The sequence below is a fragment of the Salmo salar genome, chromosome 20 (assembly GCF_965601325.2).
Source record: "Salmo salar chromosome 20, fSalSal1, whole genome shotgun sequence".
Taxonomy (NCBI): Eukaryota; Metazoa; Chordata; class Actinopteri; order Salmoniformes; family Salmonidae; genus Salmo; species Salmo salar.
The window spans coordinates 72,868,467-72,895,833 of record NC_138310.1 but is presented as its reverse complement, the minus strand read 5'-3'; the positions used below and the strand labels follow the sequence as shown (position 1 = coordinate 72,895,833).

At 46.9% G+C, this 27,367-nt stretch overlaps 1 protein-coding gene and 1 long non-coding RNA gene across 5 annotated transcripts in view; one reads left to right on the top strand and one right to left on the bottom strand.

Annotated features, from left to right (window-relative positions):
• The window catches only part of LOC145862452 (uncharacterized), a 28,139-nt gene extending 10,430 nt beyond the window's left edge, over positions 1-17,709 (bottom strand). The window contains exon 1 of one of the 2 annotated variants that reach the window (XR_014381920.1): positions 17,575-17,709. This is a non-coding gene — a long non-coding RNA (uncharacterized LOC145862452). Of the gene's footprint in view, positions 1-17,157; positions 17,428-17,574 lie in introns of those variants that run through there. The other variant, XR_014381919.1, reaches the window with a different exon arrangement.
• On the top strand, positions 34-26,956 carry LOC106581301 (protein FAM131A). Of its 3 annotated transcripts, none has more exons than XM_045703915.2 (5): positions 34-614; positions 17,105-17,198; positions 17,596-17,778; positions 24,047-24,178; positions 25,098-26,956. In XM_045703915.2, the coding sequence occupies exons 2-5, from the start codon at positions 17,129-17,131 to the stop codon at positions 25,712-25,714; spliced, it is 1,002 nt and encodes a 333-aa protein (XP_045559871.1). In that variant the 5' UTR covers positions 34-614; positions 17,105-17,128; the 3' UTR covers positions 25,715-26,956. The 3 variants fall into 3 exon arrangements, with proteins under 3 accessions (XP_045559871.1, XP_045559870.1, XP_045559872.1); XM_045703914.2 differs by lacking the exon at positions 34-614 and adding an exon at positions 975-1,145; XM_045703916.2 differs by lacking the exon at positions 34-614 and adding an exon at positions 8,846-9,501.
• Positions 26,957-27,367: the final 411 nt, after the last annotated feature.

Here is a 27,367-nt window from a genome sequence, read left to right as displayed (position 1 = left end):
AATCAGATCTCTTTCCACTTCAAGTAGAGCGAAAAGGGAGGTGGAAGCTCGGCCTGGTGTATAAAACAGTTTTCGCGTGGGATTTTTGTACCAATGCAACCTGCAACTCCTCTGCTAGCCAAGGCCGAATGCCGCTACTAGGCTAGAGCTACACGAAGAACGCGGGACGACGCCGTGCTGGTGTGTGGATTTCACTAGAGTGTGACAACGAGGGGGAACCCCCTGGAGCGGAGCGTGTAGCCAGTGCCGCTGCCGCCGCCTCAGAGCCCAAGCAGACGTGCGCTGTCCAGCCGCGGTGGAGCTGAAACGCCAGCATCGATCCTTCCCTCAGTGACGTAGGGAGAGAGGGGCACGGTTTGGCTACAGGCAGATAGAATACACTGGATATGAATATTGTAATGATAAAACCGCGCAAAGACTACACAGAAGCCATATAGAAAATACAGAACTCACAAGCAACCAAACATTAACAAAAAGCAAGTGAAAACTTGGAAGAAAGGGTTGGACTTTTCCCCGCCCTCGATGTCACTCGAGGGTTGTGAGCAGCACGCCGTATCGTTGCGGAACACAGAGAAGACTCCGGGGAGAGACAGGAGAGACTTCAGATCTATAAGGTACGCTCAGTTCTTTTGTTGCAGAAGGAAAACGGGTGTAGGTTAGGCTACTCGTGTGAGAAGCGAAAATCGGCTGTATTGGTTCCAAAACGCCAGTTGGTAAGAGTTCTTTAATTTGTTTTGATCCTAAAAGCACGTCCCATACCGCCTGATTTTTGCATACAACGAATGGTGTGAATTGGGGAGTCCTGTGCACGGGACATTTAAGAGGTGCAATAAGTTGTTTGTTTATTGAACTGGACTGTAAACTTTGTTTTCATCTTTGAGTTTAGAGATTTCTAGATAGACCAGAAATCTGTTTATAATAGTCAATCAGTTCAGAATAGGGAAGCGATGAGGAGGTGAGTGTTGGCATCGAGATGCCGCGAGAGCTGATCTCGTATAGCTTTTTGGTGAGCGCGCTCGGCAGGAGAGAGAGAAGTGATTTTTCTGCTGTTGAAGGATGCGGAGCTAAAGGCTTTATGTTTGAATGACAAGACTCTTCCGGCCGGCACAATGGTTTTGACTGCATTGACCCAGTTTAGCTGCAAGGTAAGACAGCATATTGCTCTTATCTACGCTGTCTGTCTTCATGTTATCCGGACTATTCGAAGAGCTATTCCCACAGACATGGCTTTATAGCCGTCATACATCATAAGCTCGCTGAATTGACTAAGCTGTAATTAGTCATTTTTAAGAAATAGGGGGCTACCCTCATCCGGAAATGCATAATTTAAATATATCACTGTGTTGGGGCATGAGCTACATAGCCCACAGACTGATTTGCTGTTCCCGAGAGACAAGATAGAAAAAGAAAGGAGAGCGGCACACTCTAGGAGCTCAGATGCAATAATGTAATAACCTAATAATCAACGTTTCGACAGACAAGCTGTCTTCATCAGGGTAGAATGAGAGACAAGCTTCCTTGGTTGACGCCGCAGTTGTCTTGTTCTCCAGCTCGTTGTTTACAAGATCCCCCTGTCTGTCTCAGTGTCTGTCCGCCTAGTCAACGTGCCTTCCCATCTCCTCTCCATTGGTGTTTCCCACCGATATCTCCCTCGCTCGGTCCTGGAAACGTGATTCATTTGATGGGGCCTTGCACTAGCGATAAATCACACACACCCCACATCCATCCATCAGTGCACGCATCCATGTAATGCGCGCACACACACGCACAGTCGCTTATCACCCACAGCAAGCGAAATACAATATTGTTAGCAATATAAACAAGCCAGGGATGATTTATTTGATATGCCTATAAATCTGGAAGCCAGACCCTCTAACTGCCTATCAAGTCATCGGCCCTTCAGACACTTGATGATGCTTATGGCTTGTAGGGTACTGTGCTATCATCGCCAGAGGGCCTATCAGCACTTGTCAGGACTGTAACATGTCAATGTAATCATATTGCTGTCCATAATACTGAATTAGATGGGCTGCTTCAAGCTTTCTGTCTTTGTAGCGTTCTGTGCCGTGCATGGCTATCAGTGTCACCCCAGTAAGTCTACACAGACCTGTCGTTGCTGTTGGCTACAAGACAAGACCCACCTGTTTGCCCATTATAACTATATCACAATGCAGCTGGCCTTGACATAATCATGTTGATTTCCTCTTAAGTCTTTCAGTGAGCGTGGAAGACACGAGTCGCACCGCCATGGTCTAGCTTTTGTTTCCACGACAACGACAGAGAGCGAGGCACCTTGGTGCACAGCGAGAATACACTGATATCCACGCCTAGGTGGCGAAAAAAGAATACATGAAATATAAAATATATAGCCTAGAGCAAATCCAAAATGTATGCACAGATGACGGATGTCCGCGAGCCTTTAATTTCCTGGTGATCCGCGTGGCCGCAGAGAAACTGTTGCACAATCTGACGTCGTAAACCATTCAATTTGCCGAAAACAATCGACAAAAATCATAGGCCAGGCCTATAAGATTACAACGCTCCAAATCATACCCCCCATAGGTTTCTCTAGGCTGCATAGGCTTTTGAATCTGTTTTTATTTTATTTTGTCCTAGCTATATATTTGTACTATTTTTTTTTACAGATTGGTCTTCATTGCACTGCTCTGTTGACCAGGGACTTAAGCCTTTATAAAATCCTCGAGATTGCTATGACACATGATCACATAGGGATGCGGTTTTGCCTTTGACTGATTGATTCATCTGTTGTTTTATGTCTTATATAATCAGGCTACATTAGGGCCTACATGTTTGTGTTGTGGGGAGACTACTGTGATTTTAAAAAAGGTTTGTCAATCCAAAGGCAAGTGAAAATCCTTGTTTACTTGGCAGGTATTAGACATGTAAATATTGGCATTTAGATCGACAGTGGTGCCGGTCGGTAGGCTATTTGTGTTTATTGGTTTGCTAATTCTCACCAACACGACCTCCGCATCAAGTCATTCCGTCGTCATAGAAACAGGAAGTGAGGTGTGTGGGTCTCTCTGTGTGATGCAAGGGGGTAACAGAGGGCGCAGTGCATGGCTCGTCTACCCCACAGCAATCTGTGTGTGTGAGGGTAGGAAATCAACACACATCAAAAGGGAGCCAGCGGCTCAAATGACAAACCAACGCCTTCCAAGCCCCTTCCATGAATCTAATTTACCAAACAGCGCGTGCATCCATAACCCCTCTGAACAATACATTAATTAGCGAGCGAGCCATGGATTCCAAGATACAAAACACCCGGAGGCATTTGATCTCAACACATCCAATTAAATGGCAGATATTGAATCCTCCTGGCGCGAGCAACTTGAGCTCGTGAGTGATGAGGTCAGTTATATTGGCCTCAATAGCAGAGATGGGTGCCGGCGACTAATCGAGCAAAGAGTTGTTATTTTCACATGCTGTAACTAGAAACGGTTTTCTTGAGAGGAGAGCAAAAGAGAAGTTATGTTTTGACAATATAGACACACTCTGATTACTGAAAGTAAATATCCAGTAGAGACTGTTTTTTGTAATATACTACTAAATGGCACTTGCATAGTTGATTATCTAGTCATGTTGCACTCAGCTCCACAAGCTATCAATTGAAAACAGCGATCACACAGTGCACTGTAGAGTAGAAGCTGTCCAAGTGCTGAAACACCTGTAGGGTGTTCAGCTTTTGGTATTTCTGGGCTTCTGCTTTGCAACCTTGGTCCCTCCTTCAGAGATAAATTTGACAAATAGAATGAACTACAATATTTACCGGTTTTGTATTGGAACAACTGATGGAAACGACCTAAGAGGGACCACCACTGTGCCAAGTTATGACGCAAGCGTTTATGAACAACACAATCTCACACTCAATTCGTGCAAATATGTACAAAAGTATTTAATCAGATTTCGTACATTTTTTGCGGTTTTTGTGTGGCTTAATTTGTGTGAATAGACACATTTTTGTGCGACTTCATTCATAGGAAAATAGTAGAGAATAGTGGAGCCTACATTACACAATTTCTTTCATAATGCATTTTATACAAGATTATGTCAAATTTGATGAGGATTGCCAAATTGGAGAAAAAAATACGATTTTTTTTGTATTTTTTTGTGTGGCATCGATTAAGTTATTTGATTGGGGAATGGGGATACATTTTTATGATGGGAAATTATAATACACACACACACACACACACACACAAACACTTACAAGACATATACACACACTCACTTGGTTTGTACTCATGTTATAGCCAACTTTTGACTTTTGTATGAATTACTTTTACTAAAATATTTGTTTCTAGTTGTCATGAATTTATTATCTTTAACTGGTTAAATGTTTGTAGTTTGCATGTTTCAGTAATGATTAACATAGTTAAATAGTTGTAACATGGTTAAGTAGTTGTAAATCTCTGCTTGATTCAGCTTTTGGTATATTTGGTATTTTTTATACATATTCTGTATTTCCACTGAAGAAAGCAATAATTAATCAACACACTACTGTAAATAAATGGACACTACCTGTTATAAAATGGAAATTGCTATCCATAAATGAATGGTGAGAAATGCTCAGTCTAAAGCCATTCGACTCTGGGTTTCACAGCCCTATAATAATGACAAGTTATATCACCTTAATCGGGTTTATTTACAACCTCTGGGGCATAACATGTTGGGCAAAGTGGTATAGGAGAGTCTGACATATAACCCCTAACTTGAGTTCAGGCTTCGCCAATGAGAATCAAGAGGGGCCTAGCTTCGTCCTTCATGACTGGGAAAGGCCTGTATTCTAGGCCGTAGAAAATCCCACATCCATCTCATTAGATCAGAACAGGATTGACCAACATATTACTGGTTTGCATCCTTAAAAAAGGATAGTTGTGTTTGCTGCATAACACACTTACATTATCTGTCTACCCATATGATGTGGATCATTGTCAGGTTATTTGACATATAAGCTTCAGTAACTAAAGAACACCATGGTTGTAATAAGACTTTAAACAGGTAGTTTGTAAATGTGTGTTTGTGTTTGTTTTGGGTCCACACTGGTAAGTTAACTTCTGTAAATTAGACAGTCACAGAGGATGTTCTTCTGAATAACTGGTCAGGGCATAGCACTTTCCATTCAGCTTCAGGCAACTTGGATGTGAGGCTTGATCACACCTGTAGCAACTACTTCTATCCATCATGCCCACTGTTGCTTATCCATTGTTCACTAGATATATCAATGTAATTACACCCAACACAATGTTGACAAACAGAATGCTTCCCACCACTAGATCACATAACTAGACGTGAGCTGGACGTGATCCCAACGCTGCCACCAGTGTAGCAGAAGAAAGTGAAAGCTGCAACAGGGACTCTAACCAGGGCTCGTATGTGGCAAAGTGAGCTCTAACGACCGTTGACATGAAAGCCTAGTAGGCCTCTGGGCAGAGGCAGTAGTCCTACAATGCTGGCATATGCTTTGTTACAATTGCCTCAGTATATAACATGATTGACACAACCGTAATAATCATCATGAAACGGCCTTGGAAGTGCAATACATGTAAACCAACATAATTCATTATTTTACATGAACCTGTTTAACTGCATTAATATGGATGAATTGATCATAATCCAGGCTTGTTGTAGGTGCAAATACCAGGCAGTTGCACCAGGGGAATTTAAACCAGGTCTTCTGTTTCTCCATATTTATTATTAATACATTTTCCATCATGAAAATGTATCCCTATTCCCAAATCAAATACCTTCATCGATACCACAAAAAAAATATATACTGATTTCTTTTTTGTCCAATCTGGTAACCCTCATAAAATCGGACATAGCATCAGTATCCCAAAGTATTTAGCAGAAACAGGCAAAGAAAACAACATTAATAAAAATAAATAAAAATAAGGCTATTATTATATCATAAGTATTTTGGTGACAACCTGGGTTGATTAACAATATTGGGCAGTTAACACGTTTGTTTTTAATATAAATAAATGTGGGACACAAAAAAGGCAGTGTAGAACACCATTGCCCAAAATGCATTGCTCCAATAACTTTTAAACGATTTTTCCCAAGTTTGCCCTCCCAAAAATGTTTTTTTTCCTATGAATGAAGTCGCACAAAAATTTGTATTTTCCTACGAATTATGTCGCCCAAAAATGTGTGAATTTTCACACGAATTAAGACACAAAAACGCACGAAATCTGCTGAAATACGTTTTGTACATATTTGCATGAATTGAGTGTGAGATTGTGTACTATGAAACAACAAGGCCAATTCGGTCTATTTCGCTGGAGTGTTGTTCAATTAGGTTTTGTTCAGTGCCAATTCCACCCTGAGGAAGGTGGCTGAAGGGGTGGTGCCATATGAGCTGGCTAGAGCACGACGTGCCAATAGTCTTTTTCCATTTGTGCCTATTGGTTAGTGCCTTGGCACTCATAATGGAGGGCGGTTAAAGTGCATGCAGCCAGGTGGAGAGGTGTTTGGGTGGAAAATAAAATGTGTATTTTCATAAAGAGATGGCATATTATATTCTCTGCTTTATTTGATTAGCAGGGATGATAACTGTCCCCCTCTACTCTGACCTCCTTATAGTTTAGTCTGTGTTGAAAAAAAATACAAACGACATAAGTGCCTTGCCTGCATGACGTGGCATGACTGCAAAGTTGATGTGCACGAGGACAGCCCCCCTCGGATAGCCCCCCGTGGTATTTCAATTCAAGTGCACCCTGTTGTTTGCGTTACTATTCTAAATTGGTATTAACTGGGGTTAATAGTCGACCTTATCTAAGGGACACTACATTGAGATACCACGTATGGCCCGTTACGCATTCTAAACGCTCCCTCTGGGTTAGCCCCAGCAGTGGCTCCAGAGTCCCTCTCGAGGCATGCTTGGCATGGTGATTTGCAGTTCAGCTATAAGTTCTCTCCCTTTGACAGTGGCAGTCGACGATCCTACTTTGCGCGTGGACTGGAGCGAAGCAAACTCAGTGTCTGACCTGGCGCTCTTCGGGAAACACCCGGATCTGCTTGGCTTACAGACTCATTCTCCACGCGCCCCTAGGGACACTGGACCACTGCGAGGTGCTGATTGTCACAGTTTGACCCTTTTTTTTGGCTCGGTTCACACACAGTGACGTGACACCTCCGAGTCCCCTTGCCCTGCCGCCCAGCTACAGCTATCATACACTGTGCATTCAAGCGCGACCCTCTAACACAGGAGATGTTTTCACTGGATGAATGCTTATTGATTAGGCCTATACTGTTTACTCAATAATGCGCTACATGAGGTGGAACATCATTGTTCATCGCTGTGATAATGGGTTCGTTTACATCAGGGGCGCAACTTTCACTAGAGATGGGGACATGTCCCCCACATTCTGAAATTGCATTTCTGTCCCCCCAGTTTTATCATTGGAATGTGATACCAAGCGAGGCAACGGTGCGCTTTAGGACCATGTGGACGCCTCCGAGGAGGCTGGTTGGAGTGTTTATCTGACTGGATATTTTTTATTTATTTTTTAATTAGGTCCCTCCACTTCTAAAATCAAAGTTGCGACCCTGGTTAACATCATATTCCATCAGCCTAAAGCAGCAGTTCTGAACTGAGCATTTGTATCACAAATATGTTTATATGTTTTAACCGCAGTAGCCTATTTGGAAGTCTATTACATAAACCCCCGTGTTACTCGTTTATGTGTAGCTTATATTTTGTCTAATGCAATGGGATCGCCCATAATAGACCGCAGGGGCACCCAGATAATCAAAACGGACAGTAGCCTAGCTCTGAATTGAGTTCTCTTCGAAGTCAAAAGAAATTCGCGATGTGAAGCAGAACATTCTTTTCGCAACCTTTTTTGGTTTAATAATGACCTAATTAACTAAGCCGTCCAAGTCGTTAACGAGTGATTCCGCTTTGGGTCCCTCCATTTTGGATTTCAGTAAATGTTCACCAGTTAGTTTTCTAATTATTATATGAAGTCATTCAAAGTAATTAGCAATGAATTTCTAATGCAGCTTTCAAATGGAAATCTCAATGGCACTGAATGTAATGTCGTTTTGCCTTGGCCTAAATGCAATGAAACAGATCTACTAAGGGGAGTTGGACGGCTGGGTCGGCAGCGACTCGGTGGCCACCGCTGCAGTCTCATTTACTGTGTAGGCTTCAGCACTTCTGACTTACTGGCGTTGTACCCGGTGGTTGGCCGCAGTGCCACGTTGACATTGGGTTGGTTTGATTCAGCCTGAGCAGGTGCTGCCCCCCCTCCATTTTTTCTTTTCGAAGTAGCTCTCTGTAACGATTTCTTTATATTTGTATTTATTACGGATCCCCATTAGCAGCTACTGTTCCTGGGGTCCAGCAACATTAAGGCAGTTATATACAATTTAAAATATTATCACAATACTTTTAACAGCACATTACGTGTTCCCTCAGGCTACTACTCTACTATCACATATCTACAATATAAAATCCATTTATGAATATTATATTATTTACTGACCGCCACAATTGATTAGGCAATAGCTAAACAATTTCAGGTATATGCCTATCTAGAGGTGGAAACAATTATGCAATGAACCGACTCACAGATTCTATATGCCTATCTCATTTAGTCCATGCTATCTCTCTCTATTGACATTCTTATGCAGGCTATAGAGAAGTAAATAGAAGTTAGCAGATTGCTGGAATAATTCACTCAAAACTAATGATGAATCCGTCTCTTCTCATTGTATCGATCAGCGCGCACCATCTGCATGTCGCAATGAGCCAGCGCGTGGCTGCAGTAACGAGGAGATTATTAGCACCGCCAAAATATTCCTCTCTCGTCTCTCTCCTCTCTTCTCTCTACACGGCTCTATTGAATATCTCGGCGCTGGAATAGAACGGCCAGGGCCATTATGATTGTTTGCCGCTTGGTGACCCTTTAGGCACTGTCGCAGAGCCGTGCCAGCGTGCCCATTGCCAGACAGAAGCTCCGCTGGTGCACGCGTGTCGGCTCGTCCTCTCTCCACGTTCAACAAGCAATATAGATGTCGAATCTGTTTGTAGGCAGTGTCGCCTCTGAAACCTATAGAACGCATTTGAGGCGTTAGTCTTGCAGAGGAACATATGAATGTAAAGCTAAATTGAGACTAGGAGTAAAAACCAACCGTGGCCATCCGTGTGCATGTGACGTCATCTATGAATCACAGATCCACGTATCATGAGAGCTCCCTGGTGATCGGTTGCTATAGCAATGCTCCTTTAGTGGAAAGTTCAGCAACCGTTTTCGAAGCACACAGGCATAGGGTCGCGAGGAGGCGAGCTCAGCACATACCCGCAGCGTGGTATGTTAGAGAAGAGGGACTCGATTTGCATTCTATTTTCTATGGAAAAGCTACTCTTCTGCGAGAAAACAAGGGGCGTTGTCACGGATGAAGGAACACTGGTATTAGACCACATGTCACTGATGCCAATAGCTTTGTAGCTATGAAAGCCTATTCTTGCGGGTATGTGTGCGTGTAGCCAGTGTGCGCGCGTGCGTTTGTTTTTGTGATATCAGCGTATTCAGTTCAGAGGAAGTGGAGTAGAGCTGTCCAGTGTTAAAGCCTGTAGTAAGGCATGGCTGTGTCTCCCTGTCGCTATATGCACGTCATTCTGGCACCTGTTTGGCAACCCATTGGGCCATCCTAGTTTATTTTGGCAGATTGAACTTGAATATAATATTTTCTCTATTTAATTATTCGTAAAATAAGGGCAGTAGTTGTAAATAAATTCCAGTTCGACAGCGACATCTCTTATTAAACCCTTGGCATTGCGTCTGCAGTTTTGGAGAAGATCGGGAGTTCAATTAACCGAGCAGATACGCGGAATGCCAATTACTCAGTATGTAGCCTCCTGCCGGTGCTGCTGATGTTTTCGTTTCATTTTCTGAGTTGAGAATGTTTCATAGGCATGTCGTCACTATAGAGAGCTTATGGTAAAGGAATGGTTGAACAGAAACGACAGCGGATGTTACAGGCGAGTCTCGGGTTTTAAACTGAGTAATGGCAACCTCGGCACCTTGCTTTCTGTTCACTAGACTGTGCCAGATTAGCCCATGGCTTGTCAGTAAAACACCGGGCATGTACTCGTTATTTTACAAAAGGGATATGTGTGTGTTTCCGTGCATGTGAAGCACAAGAGTGCCATCATCTTCACCCGTCTGTGTGCGGATGAATGCCGCCGATGCCTTCACCATTCCGAGCTCTCAGCTCGCGTTCAGTAGGGGAGAGTGGGAGGAGGGGTGGTGTAACGTTCAGTAGGGGAGAGTGGGAGGAGGGGTGGTGTAACGTTCAGTAGGGGAGAGTGAGTGGGTGTAGAGGGAGGAGGGGTGGTGTAACGTTCAGTAGGGGAGAGTGAGTGGGTGTAGAGGGAGGAGGGGTGGTGTAACGTTCAGTAGGGGAGAGTGGGTGGAGAGGGAGGAGGGGTGGTGTAACGTTCAGTAGGGGAGAGTGGGTGAAGAGGTAGGAGGGGTGGTGTAACGTGCAGTAGGGGAGAGTGGGTGAAGAGGTAGGAGGGTGGTGTAACGTTCAGTAGGGGAGAGTGGGTGAAGAGGTAGGAGGGTGGTGTAACGTTCAGTAGGGGAGAGTGGGTGGAGAGGGAGAAGGGGTGGTGTAACGTTCAGTAGGGGAGAGTGGGTGGGTGAAGAGGTAGGAGGGGTGGTGTAACGTTCAGTAGGGGAGAGTGGGTGGAGAGGGAGGAGGGGTGGAGTAACGTTCAGTAGGGGAGAGTGGGTGGAGAGGGAGGAGGGGTGGAGTAACGTTCAGTAGGGGAGAGTGAGTGAAGAGGGAGGAGGGGTGGTGTAACGTGCAGTAGGGGAGAGTGGGTGAAGAGGGAGGAGGGGTGGTGTAACGTTCAGTAGGGGAGAGTGGGTGAAGAGGGAGGAGGGTGGTGTAATGTTCAGTAGGGGAGAGTGAGTGGGTGAAGAGGGAGGAGGGGTGGTGTAACGTTCAGTAGGGGAGAGTGAGTGGGTGAAGAGGGAGGAGGGGTGGTGTAACGTTCAGTAGGGGAGAGTGGGTGAAGAGGGAGGAGGGGTGGAGTAACGTGCAGTAGGGGAGAGTGGGTGAAGAGGTAGGAAGGGTGGTGTATCGTTCAGTAGGGGAGAGTGGGTGGGTGAAGAGGGAGGAGGGTGGTGTAATGTTCAGTAGGGGAGAGTGGGTGGGTGTAGAGGGAGTAGGGGTGGTGTAACGTTCAGTAGGGGAGAGTGGGTGGGTGTAGAGGGAGTAGGGGTGGTGTAACGTTCAGTAGTGGAGAGTGGGAGGAGGGGTGGTGTAACGTTCAGTAGGGGAGAGTGAGTGAAGAGGGAGGAGGGGTGGTGTAACGTTCAGTAGGGGAGAGTGAGTGGGTGGAGAGGGAGGAGGGGTGGTGTAACGTTCAGTAGGGGAGAGTGGGTGAAGAGGGAGGAGGGGTGGTGTAACGTTCAGTAGGGGAGAGTGGGTGGGTGAAGAGGTAGGATGGGTGGTGTAACGTTCAGTAGGGGAGAGTGGGTGGGTGAAGAGGTAGGAGGGGTGGTGTAACGTTCAGTGTGGGAGAGTGGGTGAAGAGGTAGGATGGGTGGTGTAACGTTCAGTAGGGGAGAGTGGGTGGAGAGGGAGGAGGGGTGGTGTAACGTGCAGTAGGGGAGAGTGGGTGGAGAGGGAGGAGGGGTGGTGTAACGTTCAGTAGGGGAGAGTGGGTGGGTGAAGAGGTAGGAGGGGTGGTGTAACGTTCAGTAGGGGAGAGTGAGTGGGTGAAGAGGTAGGATGTGTGGTGTAACGTTCAGTAGGGGAGAGTGAGTGGGTGAAGAGGTAGGATGGGTGGTGTAACGTTCAGTAGGGGAGAGTGGGTGGGTGAAGAGGTAGGAGGGGTGGTGTAACGTTCAGTAGGGGAGAGTGAGTGGGTGAAGAGGTAGGAGGGGTGGTGTAACGTTCAGTAGGGGAGAGTGAGTGGGTGAAGAGTTAGGATGGGTGGTGTAACGTGCAGTAGGGGAGAGTGGGTGGAGAGGGAGGAGGGGTGGTGTAACGTTCAGTAGGGGAGAGTGGGTGGGTGAAGAGGTAGGATGGGTGGTGTAACGTGCAGTGGCGCCTGGGGTCATGTGGAACTCGAAGGCATGACATATCCCCTAGATTTTCTACAGTGATGGAGAAGCTCGGGTCTCTCCTCTGCGGGGCTAGAGGATTATCACGCCTTTCAGTGGTAGACATAATCGCCACGCGGGAACATCTGAGCTCGCAGAGCCCCTGTCTCAGGGCTGTTTCAAAACGTTTCAGTATTTAGAGCTCCCCAAAAACTGTCATTGCGTTCTGCTTCTGCTGCTAATGATTCTACCTTCATGAATTAACTATGCACAAACGTAGATTGACGTGGGATCAGCTCACTGTCTACATTATAGACACGTGGACCAAACTAGGCTATAAAAAGCAATGGTGAACAAAAGCGCGTGTCAGCACCAGATACAATGTTTGCGGTGTGACTTTACAGGATAGGCAGACCAGACCAATGGCGTAGAGTAGAGGATGCATAGACCAGACCAATGGAGGAGAGTAGAGAGGATGGATAGACCAGACCAATGGAGGAGAGTAGAGGATGGATAGACCAGACCAATGGAGGACAGTAGAGAGGATGGACATACCAGACCAATGGAGGAGAGTAGAGGATGAATAGACCAGACCAATGGAGGAGAGTAGAGAGGATGGACATACCAGAGCAATGGAGGAGAGTAGAGGATGGATAGACCAGACCAATGGAGGAGAGTAGAGAGGATGGACATACCAGACCAATGGAGGAGAGTAGAGGATGGATAGACCAGACCAATGGAGGAGAGTAGAGAGGATGGACATACCAGACCAATAGAGGAGAGTAGAGAGGATGGACAGACCAGACCAATGGAGGAGAGTAGAGAGGATTGACAGACCAGACCAATGGAGGAGAGTAGAGAGGATTAACAGACCAGACCAATGGAGGAGAGTAGAGAGGATTAACAGACCAGACCAATGGAGGAGAGTAGAAGATGGATAGACCAGACCAATGGAGGAGAGTAGAGAGGATGGACATACCAGACCAATAGAGGAGAGTAGAGAGGATTAACAGACCAGACCAATGGAGGAGATTAGAGAGGATTGACAGACCAGACCAATGGAGGAGAGTAGAGAGGATGGATAGACCAGACCAATGGCGGAGAGTAGAGAGGATGGATAGACCAGACCAATGGAGGAGAGTAGAGGATGGATAGACCAGACCAATGGAGGAGAGTAGAGGATGGACATACCAGACCAATGGAGGAGAGTAGAGGATGGATAGACCAGACCAATGGAGGAGAGTAGAGAGGATTAACAGACCAGACCAATGGAGGAGAGTAGAGAGGATTAACAGACCAGACCAATGGAGGAGAGTAGAGAGGATTGACAGACCAGACCAATGGAGGAGAGTAGAGAGGATGGACATACCAGACCAATGGAGGAGAGTAGAGAGGATGGACATACCAGACCAATGGAGGAGAGTAGAGGATGGATAGACCAGACCAATGGAGGAGAGTAGAGGATGGACATACCAGACCAATGGAGGAAAGTAGAGGATGGATAGACCAGACCAATGGAGGAGAGTAGAGAGGATGGACATACCAGACCAATGGAGGAGAGTAGAGGATGAATAGACCAGACCCATGGAGGAGAGTAGAGAGGATGGATAGACCAGACCAATGGAGGAGAGTAGAGAGGATGGACATACCAGACCAATGGAGGAGAGTAGAGGATGAATAGACCAGACCCATGGAGGAGAGTAGAGAGGATGGACATACCAGACCAATGGAGGAGAGTAGAGGATGGATAGACCAGACCAATGGAGGAGAGTAGAGAGGATTAACAGACCAGACCAATGGAGGAGAGTAGAGAGGATGGACATACCAGACCAATGGAGGAGAGTAGAGAGGATGGATAGACCAGACCAATGGAGGAGATTAGAGGATGGATAGACCAGACCAATGGAGGAGAGTAGAGAGGATGGACATACCAGACCAATAGAGGAGAGTAGAGAGGATTAACAGACCAGACCAATGGAGGAGATTAGAGAGGATTGACAGACCAGACCAATAGAGGAGGGTAGAGAGGATGGACAGACCAGACTAATGGAGGAGAGTAGAGAGGATTGACAGACCAGACCAATGGTGGAGAGTAGAGAGGATTAACAGACCAGACCAATGGAGGAGAGTAGAGAGGATTAACAGACCAGACCAATGGAGGACAGTAGAGAGGATTGACAGACCAGACCAATGGAGGAGAGTAGAGAGGATGGACATACCAGACCAATGGAGGAGAGTAGAGAGGATGGACATACCAGACCAATGGAAGAGAGTAGAGGATGGATAGACCAGACCAATGAAGGAGAGTAGAGGATGGACATACCAGACCAATGGAGGAGAGTACAGGATGGATAGACCAGACCAATGGAGGAGAGTAGAGAGGATGGACATACCAGACCAATGGAGGAGAGTAGAGGATGGATAGACCAGACCAATGGAGGAGAGTAGAGAGGATGGACATACCAGACCAATGGAGGAGAGTAGAGAGGATGGATAGACCAGACCAATGGAGGAGAGTAGAGAGGATGGATAGGCCAGACCAATGGAGGAGAGTAGAGAGGATGGACATACCAAACCAATGGAGGAGAGTAGAGAGGATGGATAGACCAGACCAATGGAGGAGAGTAGAGGATGGATAGACCAGACCAATGGAGGAGAGTAGAGAGGATGGACATACCAGACCAATGGAGGAGAGTAGAGAGGATGGATAGACCAGACCAATGGAGGAGAGTAGAGAGGATGGATAGACCAGACCAATGGACGAGAGTAGAGGATGGACATACCAGACCAATGGAGGAGAGTATAGGATGGATAGATCAGACCAATGGAGGAGAGTAGAGAGGATGGACATACCAGACCAATGGAGGAGAGTAGAGGATGAATAGACCAGACCAATGGAGGAGAGTAGAGAGGATGGACAGACCAGACCAATGGAGGAGAGTAGAGGATGGATATACCAGACCAATGGAGGAGAGTAGAGAGGATGGACATACCAGACCAATGGAGGAGAGTAGAGAGGATGGATAGACCAGACCAATAGAGGAGAGTAGAGAGGATGGATAGACCAGACCAATGGAGGAGAGTAGAGAGGATGGACATACCATACCAATGGAGGAGAGTAGAGGATGGATAGACCAGACCACTGGAGGAGAGTAGAGGATGGATAGACCAGACCAATGGAGGAGAGTAGAGGATGGATAGACCAGACCAATGGAGGAGACTAGAGGATGGATAGACCAGACCAATGGAGGAGAGTAGAGAGGATGGACATACCAGACCAATGGAGGAGAGTAGAGAGGATGGATAGACCAGACCAATGGAGGAGAGTAGAGAGGATGGACATACCAGACCAATGGAGGAGAGTAGAGGATGGATAGACCAGACCAATGGAGGAGAGTAGAGAGGATGGACATACCAGACCAATAGAGGAGAGTAGAGAGGATTAACAGACCAGACCAATGGAGGAGATTAGAGAGGATTGACAGACCAGACCAATAGAGGAGAGTAGAGAGGATGTACAGACCAGACCAATGGATGAGAGTAGAGAGGATTGACAGACCAGACCAATGGAGGAGAGTAGAGAGGATTAACAGACCAGACCAATGGAGGAGAGTAGAGAGGATTAACAGACCAGACCAATGGAGGAGAGTAGAGAGGATTGACAGACCAGACCAATGGAGGAGAGTAGAGAGGATGGACATACCAGACCAATCGAGGAGAGTAGAGAGAATGGACATACCAGCCCAATGGAAGAGAGTAGAGGATGGATAGACCAGACCAATGGAGGAGAGTAGAGGCTGGACATACCAGACCAATGGAGGAGAGTAGAGGATGGATAGACCAGACCAATGGAGGAGAGTAGAGGATGGACATACCAGACCAATGGAGGAGAGTAGAGGATGGATAGACCAGACCAATGGAGGAGAGTAGAGAGGATGGACATACCAGACCAATGGAGGAGAGTAGAGAGGATGGACAGACCAGACCAATGGAGGAGAGTAGAGAGGATGGATAGACCAGACCAATAGAGGAGAGTAGAGGATGGATAGACCAGACCAATGGAGGAGAGTAGAGAGGATGGACATACCAGACCAATGGAGGAGAGTAGAGAGGATGGATAGACCAGACCCATGGAGGAGAGTAGAGAGGATGGACATACCAGACCAATGGAGGAGAGTAGAGAGGATGGATAGACCAGACCAATGGAGGAGAGTAGAGAGGATGGATAGGCCAGACCAATGGAGGAGAGTAGAGAGGATGGACATACCAGACCAATGGAGGAGAGTAGAGAGGATGGATAGACCAGACCAATAGAGGAGAGTAGAGAGGATGGATAGACCAGACCAATGGAGGAGAGTAGAGAGGATGGACATACCATACCAATGGAGGAGAGTAGAGGATGGATAGACCAGACCACTGGAGGAGAGTAGAGGATGGATAGACCAGACCAATGGAGGAGAGTAGAGGATGGATAGACCAGACCAATGGAGGAGAGTAGAGAGGATGGACATACCAGACCAATGGAGGAGAGTAGAGAGGATGGATAGACCAGACCAATGGAGGAGAGTAGAGAGGATGGACATACCAGACCAATGGAGGAGAGTAGAGGATGGATAGACCAGACCGATGGAGGAGAGTAGAGGATGGATAGACCAGACCAATGGAGGAGAGTAGAGAGGATGGAGGTTGTTCTGTAGTTTCATCATAATATCCTTGCAATGGCCCTTCATATCATTAACGCAGTGTGTGTGTGTGTGTGTGTGTGTGTGTGTGTGTGTGTGTGTGTGTGTGTGTGTGTGTGTGTGTGTGTGTGTGTGTGTGTGTGTGTGTGTAAAAGCAATGAAAACAGGTGTTTTCTCTACCTTGAAAACATGAGTGCTCTTTTAGATCAGTTTGAAAGGATTTCTTGGTAGTCGTAGCATGTACAGTACATCTGTATAACAGCCTCCACTGCTTGTCATCATCCATGTAGTGTATGAGTCCTCCTTTAGTAATGGTTGTTTTTTCCTTCACAGGTAAATGTTGACGACACCGTTGAAATGTTACCAAAATCGAGAAGAGCACTTACCATTCAAGAGATTGCGGCGTTAGCCAGATCTTCATTACATGGTGAATACGAGCATTGCTCACAAACACAGTGTCTATTATCTATTGATATACAGTAAGAATCAGCAGTAATGTTTGCTGTGACCTTCAAATACTCAGCTTTCCAGAATACACAGAAGAATTGACAGAATACTACAATCATTTACCCATAAGGTAGTCAGTGGTGTCAGGGTCCACAGCGTCAAAGTCAGTCCTGTTCCACACGTAACGAGCCACCTGTCACACACACACACACACACACACACACACACACACACACACACACACACACACACACACACACACACACACACACACACACACACACACACACACACACGCACACAAAACAAAGACTGCCTGCTATATTCTTTACACTTTACATGTATGTGACACTTACCCTCTAATCTTTGACCTCTAGGCATCTCCCAGGCGATGAAGGACCATGTGACGAGGCCCACAGGCATGGCCCAGGGCAGGGTGGCCCACCTGATAGAGTGGAAGGGCTGGTGTAAGCCCACTGACACCCCCGCAGCTCTGGAGTCTGACTTCAACAACTACTCTGACCTCACTGAGGGAGAACAGGAGGCCCGCTTCGCTGCAGGTCAGTAGCCCTACCCGGTTTATCATTAAAATCATTTCGTTTTACTTTAACAGGTAAGTTGACTGAGAATGTTTTTTGCAGCAATGACTTGAAGTATTAAAATGTTGTGCAATGTTCCTCTTTCTCTGTTTTTTTGTCCCGTTCTTTCTATGCCACCATTTTTTCCTCTGTTCCTGTCTGCCTCCCTCCCTGCAGTGCAGCCTCTCAAGGTTAATTTGCACAGTAAGGTTCTGCTCCTGGCTAGTGCCGGCGTGACTGAGCACTTTTCTCTGTGCCTCTCCTCTCCTCTCCTCTCCTCTCCTCTCCTCTCCTCTCCTCTCCTCTCCTCTCCTCTCCTCTCCTCTCCTCTCCTCTCCTCTCCTCTCCTCTCCTCTCCAAATATTCCCCTTTACACACATACAGGCATGCAAACACTTCTACCCCCTTCTGATTCCACCATCACATCCAGCTGACCCCAGGGTTATTTCACTTGTTCTTCTGATTCCACCATCACATCCAGCTGACCCCAGGGTTATTTCACTTGTTCTTCTGATTCCACCATCACATCCAGCTGACCCCAGGGTTATTTCACTTGTTCTTCTGATTCCACCATCACATCCAGCTGACCCCAGGGTTATTTCACTTGTTCTTCTGATTCCACCATCACATCCAGCTGACCCCAGGGTTATTTCACTTGTTCTTCTGATTCCACCATCACATCCAGCTGACCCCAGGGTTATTTCACTTGTTCTTCTGATTCCACCATCACATCCAGCTGACCCCAGGGTTATTTCACTTGTTCTTCTGATTCCACCATCACATCCAGCTGACCCCAGGGTTATTTCACTTGTTCTTCTGATTCCACCATCACATCCAGCTGACCCCAGGGTTATTTCACTTGTTCTTCTGATTCCACCATCACATCCAGCTGACCCCAGGGTTATTTCACTTGTTCTTCTGATTCCACCATCACATCCAGCTGACCCCAGGGTTATTTCACTTGTTCTTCTGATTCCACCATCACATCCAGCTGACCCCAGGGTTATTTCACTTGTTCTTCTGATTCCACCATCACATCCAGCTGACCCCAGGGTTATTTCACTTGTTCTTCTGATTCCACCATCACATCCAGCTGACCCCAGGGTTATTTCACTTGTTCTTCTGATTCCACCATCACATCCAGCTGACCCCAGGGTTATTTCACTTGTTCTTCTGATTCCACCATCACATCCAGCTGACCCCAGGGTTATTTCACTTGTTCTTCTGATTCCACCATCACATCCAGCTGACCCCAGGGTTATTTCACTTGTTCTTCTGATTCCACCATCACATCCAGCTGACCCCAGGGTTATTTCACTTGTTCTTCTGATTCCCACCATCACATCCAGCTGACCCCAGGGTTATTTCACTTGTTCTTCTGATTCCACCATCACATCCAGCTGACCCCAGGGTTATTTCACTTGTTCTTCTGATTCCACCATCACATCCAGCTGACCCCAGGGTTATTTCACTTGTTCTTCTGATTCCACCATCACATCCAGCTGACCCCAGGGTTATTTCACTTGTTCTTCTGATTCCACCATCACATCCAGCTGACCCCAGGGTTATTTCACTTGTTCTTCTGATTCCACCATCACATCCAGCTGACCCCAGGGTTATTTCACTTGTTCTTCTGATTCCACCATCACATCCAGCTGACCCCAGGGTTATTTCACTTGTTCTTCTGATCTCCACCATCACATCCAGCTGACCCCAGGGTTATTTCACTTGTTCTTCTGATTCCACCATCACATCCAGCTGACCCCAGGGTTATTTCACTTGTTCTTCTGATTCCACCATCACATCCAGCTGACCCCAGGGTTATTTCACTTGTTCTTCTGATCCCACCATCACATCCAGCTGACCCCAGGGTTATTTCACTTGTTCTTCTGATTCCACCATCACATCCAGCTGACCCCAGGGTTATTTCACTTGTTCTTCTGATTCCACCATCACATCCAGCTGACCCCAGGGTTATTTCACTTGTTCTTCTGATTCCACCATCACATCCAGCTGACCCCAGGGTTATTTCACTTGTTCTTCTGATTCCACCATCACATCCAGCTGACCCCAGGGTTATTTCACTTGTTCTTCTGATTCCACCATCACATCCAGCTGACCCCAGGGTTATTTCACTTGTTCTTCTGATTCCACCATCACATCCAGCTGACCCCAGGGTTATTTCACTTGTTCTTCTGATTCCACCATCACATCCAGCTGACCCCAGGGTTATTTCACTTGTCCTTCACTTTCTCTTACATCATCACCATGTGTTTGTCCACTCTGTCAGAATCCTGGTCAAAGTGCTGACATCTCTGGCTCCTTTTGAACTTTAGCTGGGCTTGGGTGACTTTACAGTGAATGTAATGTACTGTATATGGGAGAGTGTAAATGTGTGACTGTTTGGTTGAAGTGATTTGTTTTAAATTATGGGAGAGAGCACAAGGGTAAATGTGCTGGAAGGTTTTTGACTATGTATGCACTGTATATGGTATGTATTTGTTTGTGTGTGTGTGTGTTTGCTGGCTCTCATGATAGATTAAGCCAGCTGAATGGGAGTTACAGTGGTGGTTCTGCCCATGTGGGGTTGTTCTATTGATGGACCAACACACACACACACACACACACACACACACACACACACACACACACACACACACACACACACACACACACACACACACACACACACGTGTATGCAGCATGGATGTAAACCTTGTGTGTATAAGATGGAGAAAGAGACTAGCGGTATGTGTTGGGGGATGGGCCTCCCTGTGTGTGAAGGCTGAGCCACAGTAGAATATAAATGGGAGAATCGATCTCTGTGTGAACCAACACAGGAATACAGAACACATGACAGCAGAGAACAGCGGAGAGGGAAATAGAGAGAATTTAAATTGAAATGAGATGAGAGGGATGGGGAAAGAAAGAGAGAGCGAAAGAGAGAGAGAGAGATGAAATCGAAATGAGGTGAAAAAGAGGGAGATTGAAATGCAAAGGAAAATGAGATGAATGAGGAAAGGAGAGGAACACATGTGGCTGAGGGATAGAGAGGAGAAATAAATGAGAAAAGAGGAATGAGAAAAGAGAGGGATTGGATGGAATACAAAAGAGAGGAGAGGAATGAAGAAAGGAAGGCCATTGGAGCAGCGGAGAGAAAGAGGTAATTTGTGATTGGCTAGCTCGTGACAGTGATTGGAGGTGATTGGTCAGTTTGTCTCTCCGGAATACTGGCTCTGTCATATGCCGAGTCACCTCAGTTACAGAGAAACCCACGGTCACCGTGTCCCCTGTGTGTGTTATTATTTGTGCTATTTCATGTACATGTGTGTATTAATACATGTGTGAATTGGAAATGTTTTTTGCATATCCCAACTCTCCCTGAGACACCCTCAGAGAGTGGTCATTATTAACAATTAGAGTTAAGTGCCTTGCTCAAGGAAACATCAGCAGATTTTTCACCTTGTCGGCGCGAAGATTCAAACTAGCGACCATTCAGTTACTGTCCCAACGCTCTAACCACATGGCTACGTACCACCCCCCGCTGGGCTATCTGCCACACCCCGCTATCTGCCACACCCCGCTATCTGCCACCCCCCGCTGGGCTACCTGCCACCCCCCGCTGGGCTACCTGCCACACCCCGCTATCTGCCACACCCCGCTATCTGCCACCCCCCGCTGGGCTACCTGCCACACCCCGCTATCTGCCACACCCCGCTATCTGCCACCCCCCGCTGGGCTACCTGCTACCCTTTTCTCCCCAATTTCATGGTATCCAATTGGTATTTACAGTCTTGTCTCATCACTGCAACTCCCGTACGGAGGCGAAGGTCGAGAGCCGTGCGTCCTCCGAAACACAACTCAACCAAGCCGCACTGCTTCTTGACACACCAAGCCACACCAATGTGTCGGAGGAAACACTGTACACCTGGCGACTGTGTCAGCGTGCACTGCGCCCGGCCCACCACAGGAGTCGCTAGTGCGCGATTGGACAAGGACATCCCTGCTGGCCAAACCCTCCCCTAACCCGGATGACACTGGACCAATTGTGGCCGCCCCATGAGTCTCCAGGTCGCGGCCGGCTGTGACAGAGTCTGGACTCGAACCCAGAATCTCTAGTGGTACAGCTAGAACTGCGATGCAGAGCCTTAGAACACTGCGCTACTCGGGAGGCCAATCTCACATTTCTGATTGTGTTACAGTGCATTCGGAAAGTATTCAGACCCCTTGACTTTTTCTACATTTTGTTACATTACAGCCTTATTCTAAACTGGATTTAAACAACTTCCCCTCATCCATCTACACACAATACCCAATAATGACATAGCTAAAACAGGTTGTAATTTTTTGGTGCACATTTATTTAAAATACAAAACTCATATCACATTTACATAAGTATTCAGACCCTTTACTCAGTACTTTGTTGAAGAACCTTTGGCAGTGATTACAGCCTCAGTCTGTTTAAGTATGACGCTACAAGCTTGGCACACCTGTATTTGAGGAGTTTCTCACATTCTTCTCTGCAGATCCTCTCAAGTTTTGTCAGGGTGGATGGGTAGCATTGCTGCACAGCTATCTTCAGGTCTCTCCAGAGATATTCGATCGGGTTCAAGTCCGGGCTCTGGCTGGGCCATTCAAGGACATCCAAAGACTTGTCCCGAAGCCATTCCTGCGTTGTTTTGGCTGCGTGCTTAGGGTCGTTGTCCTGTTGGAAGGTGAACCTTCGCTCCAGTCTGAAGTCCTGAGCGCTCTGGAGCAGGTTTTCATCAAGGATCTGTCTGTACTTTACTCCGTTCATCTTTCCCTCGATCTTGACTAGTCTCCCAGTCCCTGCCACTGAAAAACATCCCCACAGCATGACGCTGCCACCACCATGCTTCACCGTAGGGATGGTGCCAGGTTTCCTCCAGATGTGACACTTGGCATTCATTTTTTACATTTACATTTTAGTCATTTAGCAGACGCTCTTATCCAGACCGATTTACAGTAGTGAATGCATACATTTCATTTTTTTCATTTCATACATATTTGTTTTTTTTTCGTACTTGGCCCCCCGTGGAAATCGAACCCACAACCCTGGCGTTGCAAACACCATGCTCTACCAACTGAGCATTCAGGCCAAAGAGTTCAATCATCGGTTTCATCAGACCAGGGAATCTTGTTTCTCATGGCCAGAGTCCTTTAGGTGCTTTTTGGCAAACTCCAAGTGGGCTGTCATGTGCCTTTTACTGAGGAGTGGCTTCCGTCTGGCCACTCTACCATAAAGGACTGATTGGTGGAGTGCTGCAGAGGTGGTTGTCTTTCTGGAAGGTTCTCCCATCTCCATAGAGGAACTCTGGTGGAGTTCTGTCAGTTCGGCCGGGCGGCCAGCTCTAGGAAGAGTCTTGGTGGTTCCAAACTTCTTTCATTTAAGAATGATGGAGGCCATTGTATTCTTGGGGACCTTCAATGCAGAATTGTTTTGGTACCCTTCCTCAGATCTGTGCCTCGACATAATCCTGTCTCGGTGCTGTATGGACAATTCCTTGTTTTTTGCTCTAACAGGCACTGTCAACTGTGGGATCTTATATAGACAGGTGTGTGCCTTTCTAAATAATGTCCAATCAATTGAATTTACCACAGGTGGACTCCAATCAATTTGTAGAAACATCTCAAGGATGATCAATGGAAACAGGATGCACCTGAGCTCAATTTCGAGGCTCATAGCATAGGGTCTGAATAAGGTATCTGTTTTTATTTGTAATACATTTGCAAAAATGTCTAAAAACCTGTTCTCTCTTTGTTATTATGTGGTATTGTGTGTAGATTAATGAGGAAAAAATGTGTTCAAGTCAATTTTAGAATAAGGCTGTAACGTAACAAAATGTGGAAAAAGTCAAAGGATCTGAATACTTTCTGAATGCATTGTACCTGTGATTTGTGTGTGTGAATTATTTGCAGTGTTTGCATATATACCCAGGTGACATGTTTATATGTTTGTATGATCTACGACCACTCCGGTTTAAAACCTTGCTGTGATGTCAGTCTATCCCTGTGCTCTGTCTTCCACAGAAAAGACCTGTCAATCAAAAAGCATATGCCTGCGTCCTCATGGGCACTCAGTGACAGGGCTCGATGTCAGACCTGTGTGTGAATGTGTGTGTTTGCGTGTGTGTGTGTATTGATTTTTTTTAAGTGATGTCTAACCTGTATGTGAGTGTGTGTGTATTAAATGTTGGTGAATCTGATGTCTAATAAATGTGTGTTTCAGGTGTGGCGGAGCAGTTTGCCATAGCGGAGGCAAAGCTGAGAGCCTGGTCGTCTGTGGATGGAGATGACTCTAATGACGACTCGTATGATGAGGACTTCATTCACGCCAACGAGCCCACAACACAAAGCACGGGTACTGTACACACACACACACACACACACACACACACACACACACACACACACACACACACACACACACACACACACACACACACACACACACACACACACACACACACACACACACACACACACACTAACTATCATAATCAGACCACCTCCAAAACTATACCAACTTTTTCAACTTCCAAATTTGAGCCAATACTACCCTATAAAACTGGAGTATCACTGAAGAATGCATGGTCCTCCTTTCTAATACCTTCATTTATTCCTACCCCCTACTCTAGGTCTTGCACATCCTTTCTCCCCATCCCCCCACCTCCCTGTCTCCTCTAACTGTGTGGTGATGAAGCTGTCTGAAACTCTGATTGTCCCAGTGCCCTACTTTCATCCTCTCACAAAAAATGTTGTTCCCCAGCGGTTTGATATCCCACATGCAAGTTTAATTTGATTCCTTTGCTGCAGACAGGGGGGTGGGGGGGTTGCTATATGAGTTTGTTGGTTGTGTGAGTGGACTATACATTTAGTGTGGTGTGTTTGTGAATGTTTGTGTGTACTATTGTGGGGATGCCAATGCTTTTATGCTGATTGCTTACGCCACTGCACCAAATATGACTGCTTTGTTTTGCTTGATAATGTCATTTATTTTCATTTAGTATGACGCATTTTATTCCGTAACACTATATGGGTGAGAAGTTGCCCCAAAGGCACAGATCTAGAATCAGATTGAATCCTATAACCTCCACCCTTTCCAGATTTAGCCTGAGAAGTCAGTCTGCTGTCATTCCATAACAATACATTGCTCTCTCATCAGTAGGGCTCCTAGTTTTTCCTGACCACGTGACCAGACCTCATCAGGCATGGTAAGACAATAGGCAGGGTCATTCAGTACACTCACTGTCTCTCTTCTCCCCCCTCTCTCGCTCCAGAGGTGCCCCCCTACCTGAGGGACCTTCTTCACAGTCAGGTGTGTCAGCACCTGGGTCTGCGGGGGCTGTGCTGCGAGGGAGCAGGTAGAGGAGACAGGCCCTCGCCCACTTCCACAGACACCATCTGCTCCAGCCTCTGCAGCCTGGACGAGCAACACCCCTTACTGCGAGATCTCACCCATCACTGCAGTAACAACTACGGTAACACCGCCGAGCTGGCTGCCAAGATCCTCTCAGCCCTGCAAGGGGGGGAGGAGCTGCTGTTGGCCCGCCTCCAGAGGGTGGGGCAGGGGGTTAGAGGGGGAGGGGACTTCAACAGCCTGGGGGGTGGGAGGGGCCGGCCAGGGGGGGAGGAGTCGCCCTGCTACTCTGTGACCTACTCTGAGACCTACCTGTCACCCGGGGAGGACGACGATACGCCCTGCAAAGACTACGAGGGCACCGTGTGCCAGGGAGAAGGAGATGGTGAGGTGTACCCACCTGACTATGCCACCCACAGGAAGGTCTCAGACGTAGCCTCCTCCGGTGTGGTGTCTCTGGACGAGGATGAAGAGGAGGTAGAGGAGGAAAAGGAGGAGGAGGAGAGGGAGAGAGAGCAGGGAAACCAATGTCATTGATTTTTGATTCATCCATTGTTTCTCTGTCCATCTCTCCGTCCCTCCCTTGGCCTCTGATATGTTAAGCCTGTCCATCTCTCCGTCCCACCCTTGGCCTCTGATATGCTAAGCGTGTCCATCTCTCCGTCCCACCCTTGGCCTCAGATATGTTAAGCCTGTTCATCTCTCCGTCCCACCCTTGGCCTCTGATATGTTAAGCCTGTCCATCTCTCCGTCCCTCCCTTGGCCTCTGATATGTTAAGCCTGTCCATCTCTCCGTCCCTTCCTTGGCCTCAGATATGTTAAGCCTGTCCATCTCTCCGTCCCACCCTTGGCCTCTGATATGTTAAGCCTGTCCATCTCTCCGTCCCACCCTTGGCCTCTGATATGTTAAGCCTGTCCATCTCTCCGTCCCTTCCTTGGCCTCAGATATGTTAAGCCTGTCCATCTCTCCGTCCCACCCTTGGCCTCTGATATGTTAAGCCTGTCCATCTCTCCGTCCCTCCCTTGGCCTCTGATATGTTAAGCCTGTCCATCTCTCCGTCCCTCCCTTGGCCTCTGATATGTTAAGCCTGTCCATCTCTCCGTCCCTCCCTTGGCCTCTGATATGTTAAGCCTGTCCATCTCTTCGTCCCTCCCATGGCCTCTGACATGTTAAGCCTGTCCATCTCTCCGTCCCACCCTTGGCCTCTGATATGTTAAGCCTGTCCATCTCTCCGTCCCACCCTTGGCCTCTGATATGTTAAGCCTGTCCATCTCTTCGTCCCTCCCATGGCCTCTGACATGTTTAAACCTGTCTGCATGTTTTTTTTTCATGACTTGAACTCTTACTGCTGTGTAACCCCTCTGTCTTGGCCTTATGGCATCATGTCGATCCCCTACCTGGCTGCCCCCTGACCATTTGATATCTATCAATATATTTTTGTCTTGAGGCGTCCAAACAATCTTTTCTATCAATGTGAAGCAGGAGAGCTGGACTGGCTGTCACAGCCTTCAATAAGAAGCCCAACAATTGGTCTGTGGTTTCAGTAAGAAGCCCATGGATTGGCCAGTGGGGTTCAGTGCTCCACCCACACACAACAAGAAAGCGAAAGACTGCTAAAAACTAAAAAAGACAGAAAAAGACTGAATCTTAAAACTATGAAATGTCTTTGCATGTGTTTGCAAGTGCTGAACTGAACTTGTGTGCTGACCTGGTCTTGAGCACGTCGGTTTGCAGTTTGGGCTGTTCTGTATAACCCCACCCTTCCCCCACCCCCACCCAGATACAATGTATCCCATTGGTGGACCGGTTCCACTGCATCCTGAAACCTGAAACCCCTCCTCTCTTTTGCAAGAGATGTAAGCCGTGTTCCTCTGCCCAGGCGTTGGTGGCGCGTGCCAGATCTTCCTAAATCTGAGTAGTTATTTTACGTATCAGCTAACCACATCATATGCTACACCAATCTGGTGTCCCACGGCACAGTCGATGATGTGGCACACAACCATTGGATGATGCATGCAACGTCTGAACAGGGGAGCACGACCCCTAGCATCCTTCTGGGCATGGCTTGCTGAGAATGCCAAACTACCGTATGTAACCTGTCACCAACAGTTATGAGCAAATGCTGGAATGTCTTAAAAGTGACAGGAAATATGTATTTGATATGCTTTTATTGTACAAATTTTCTATCA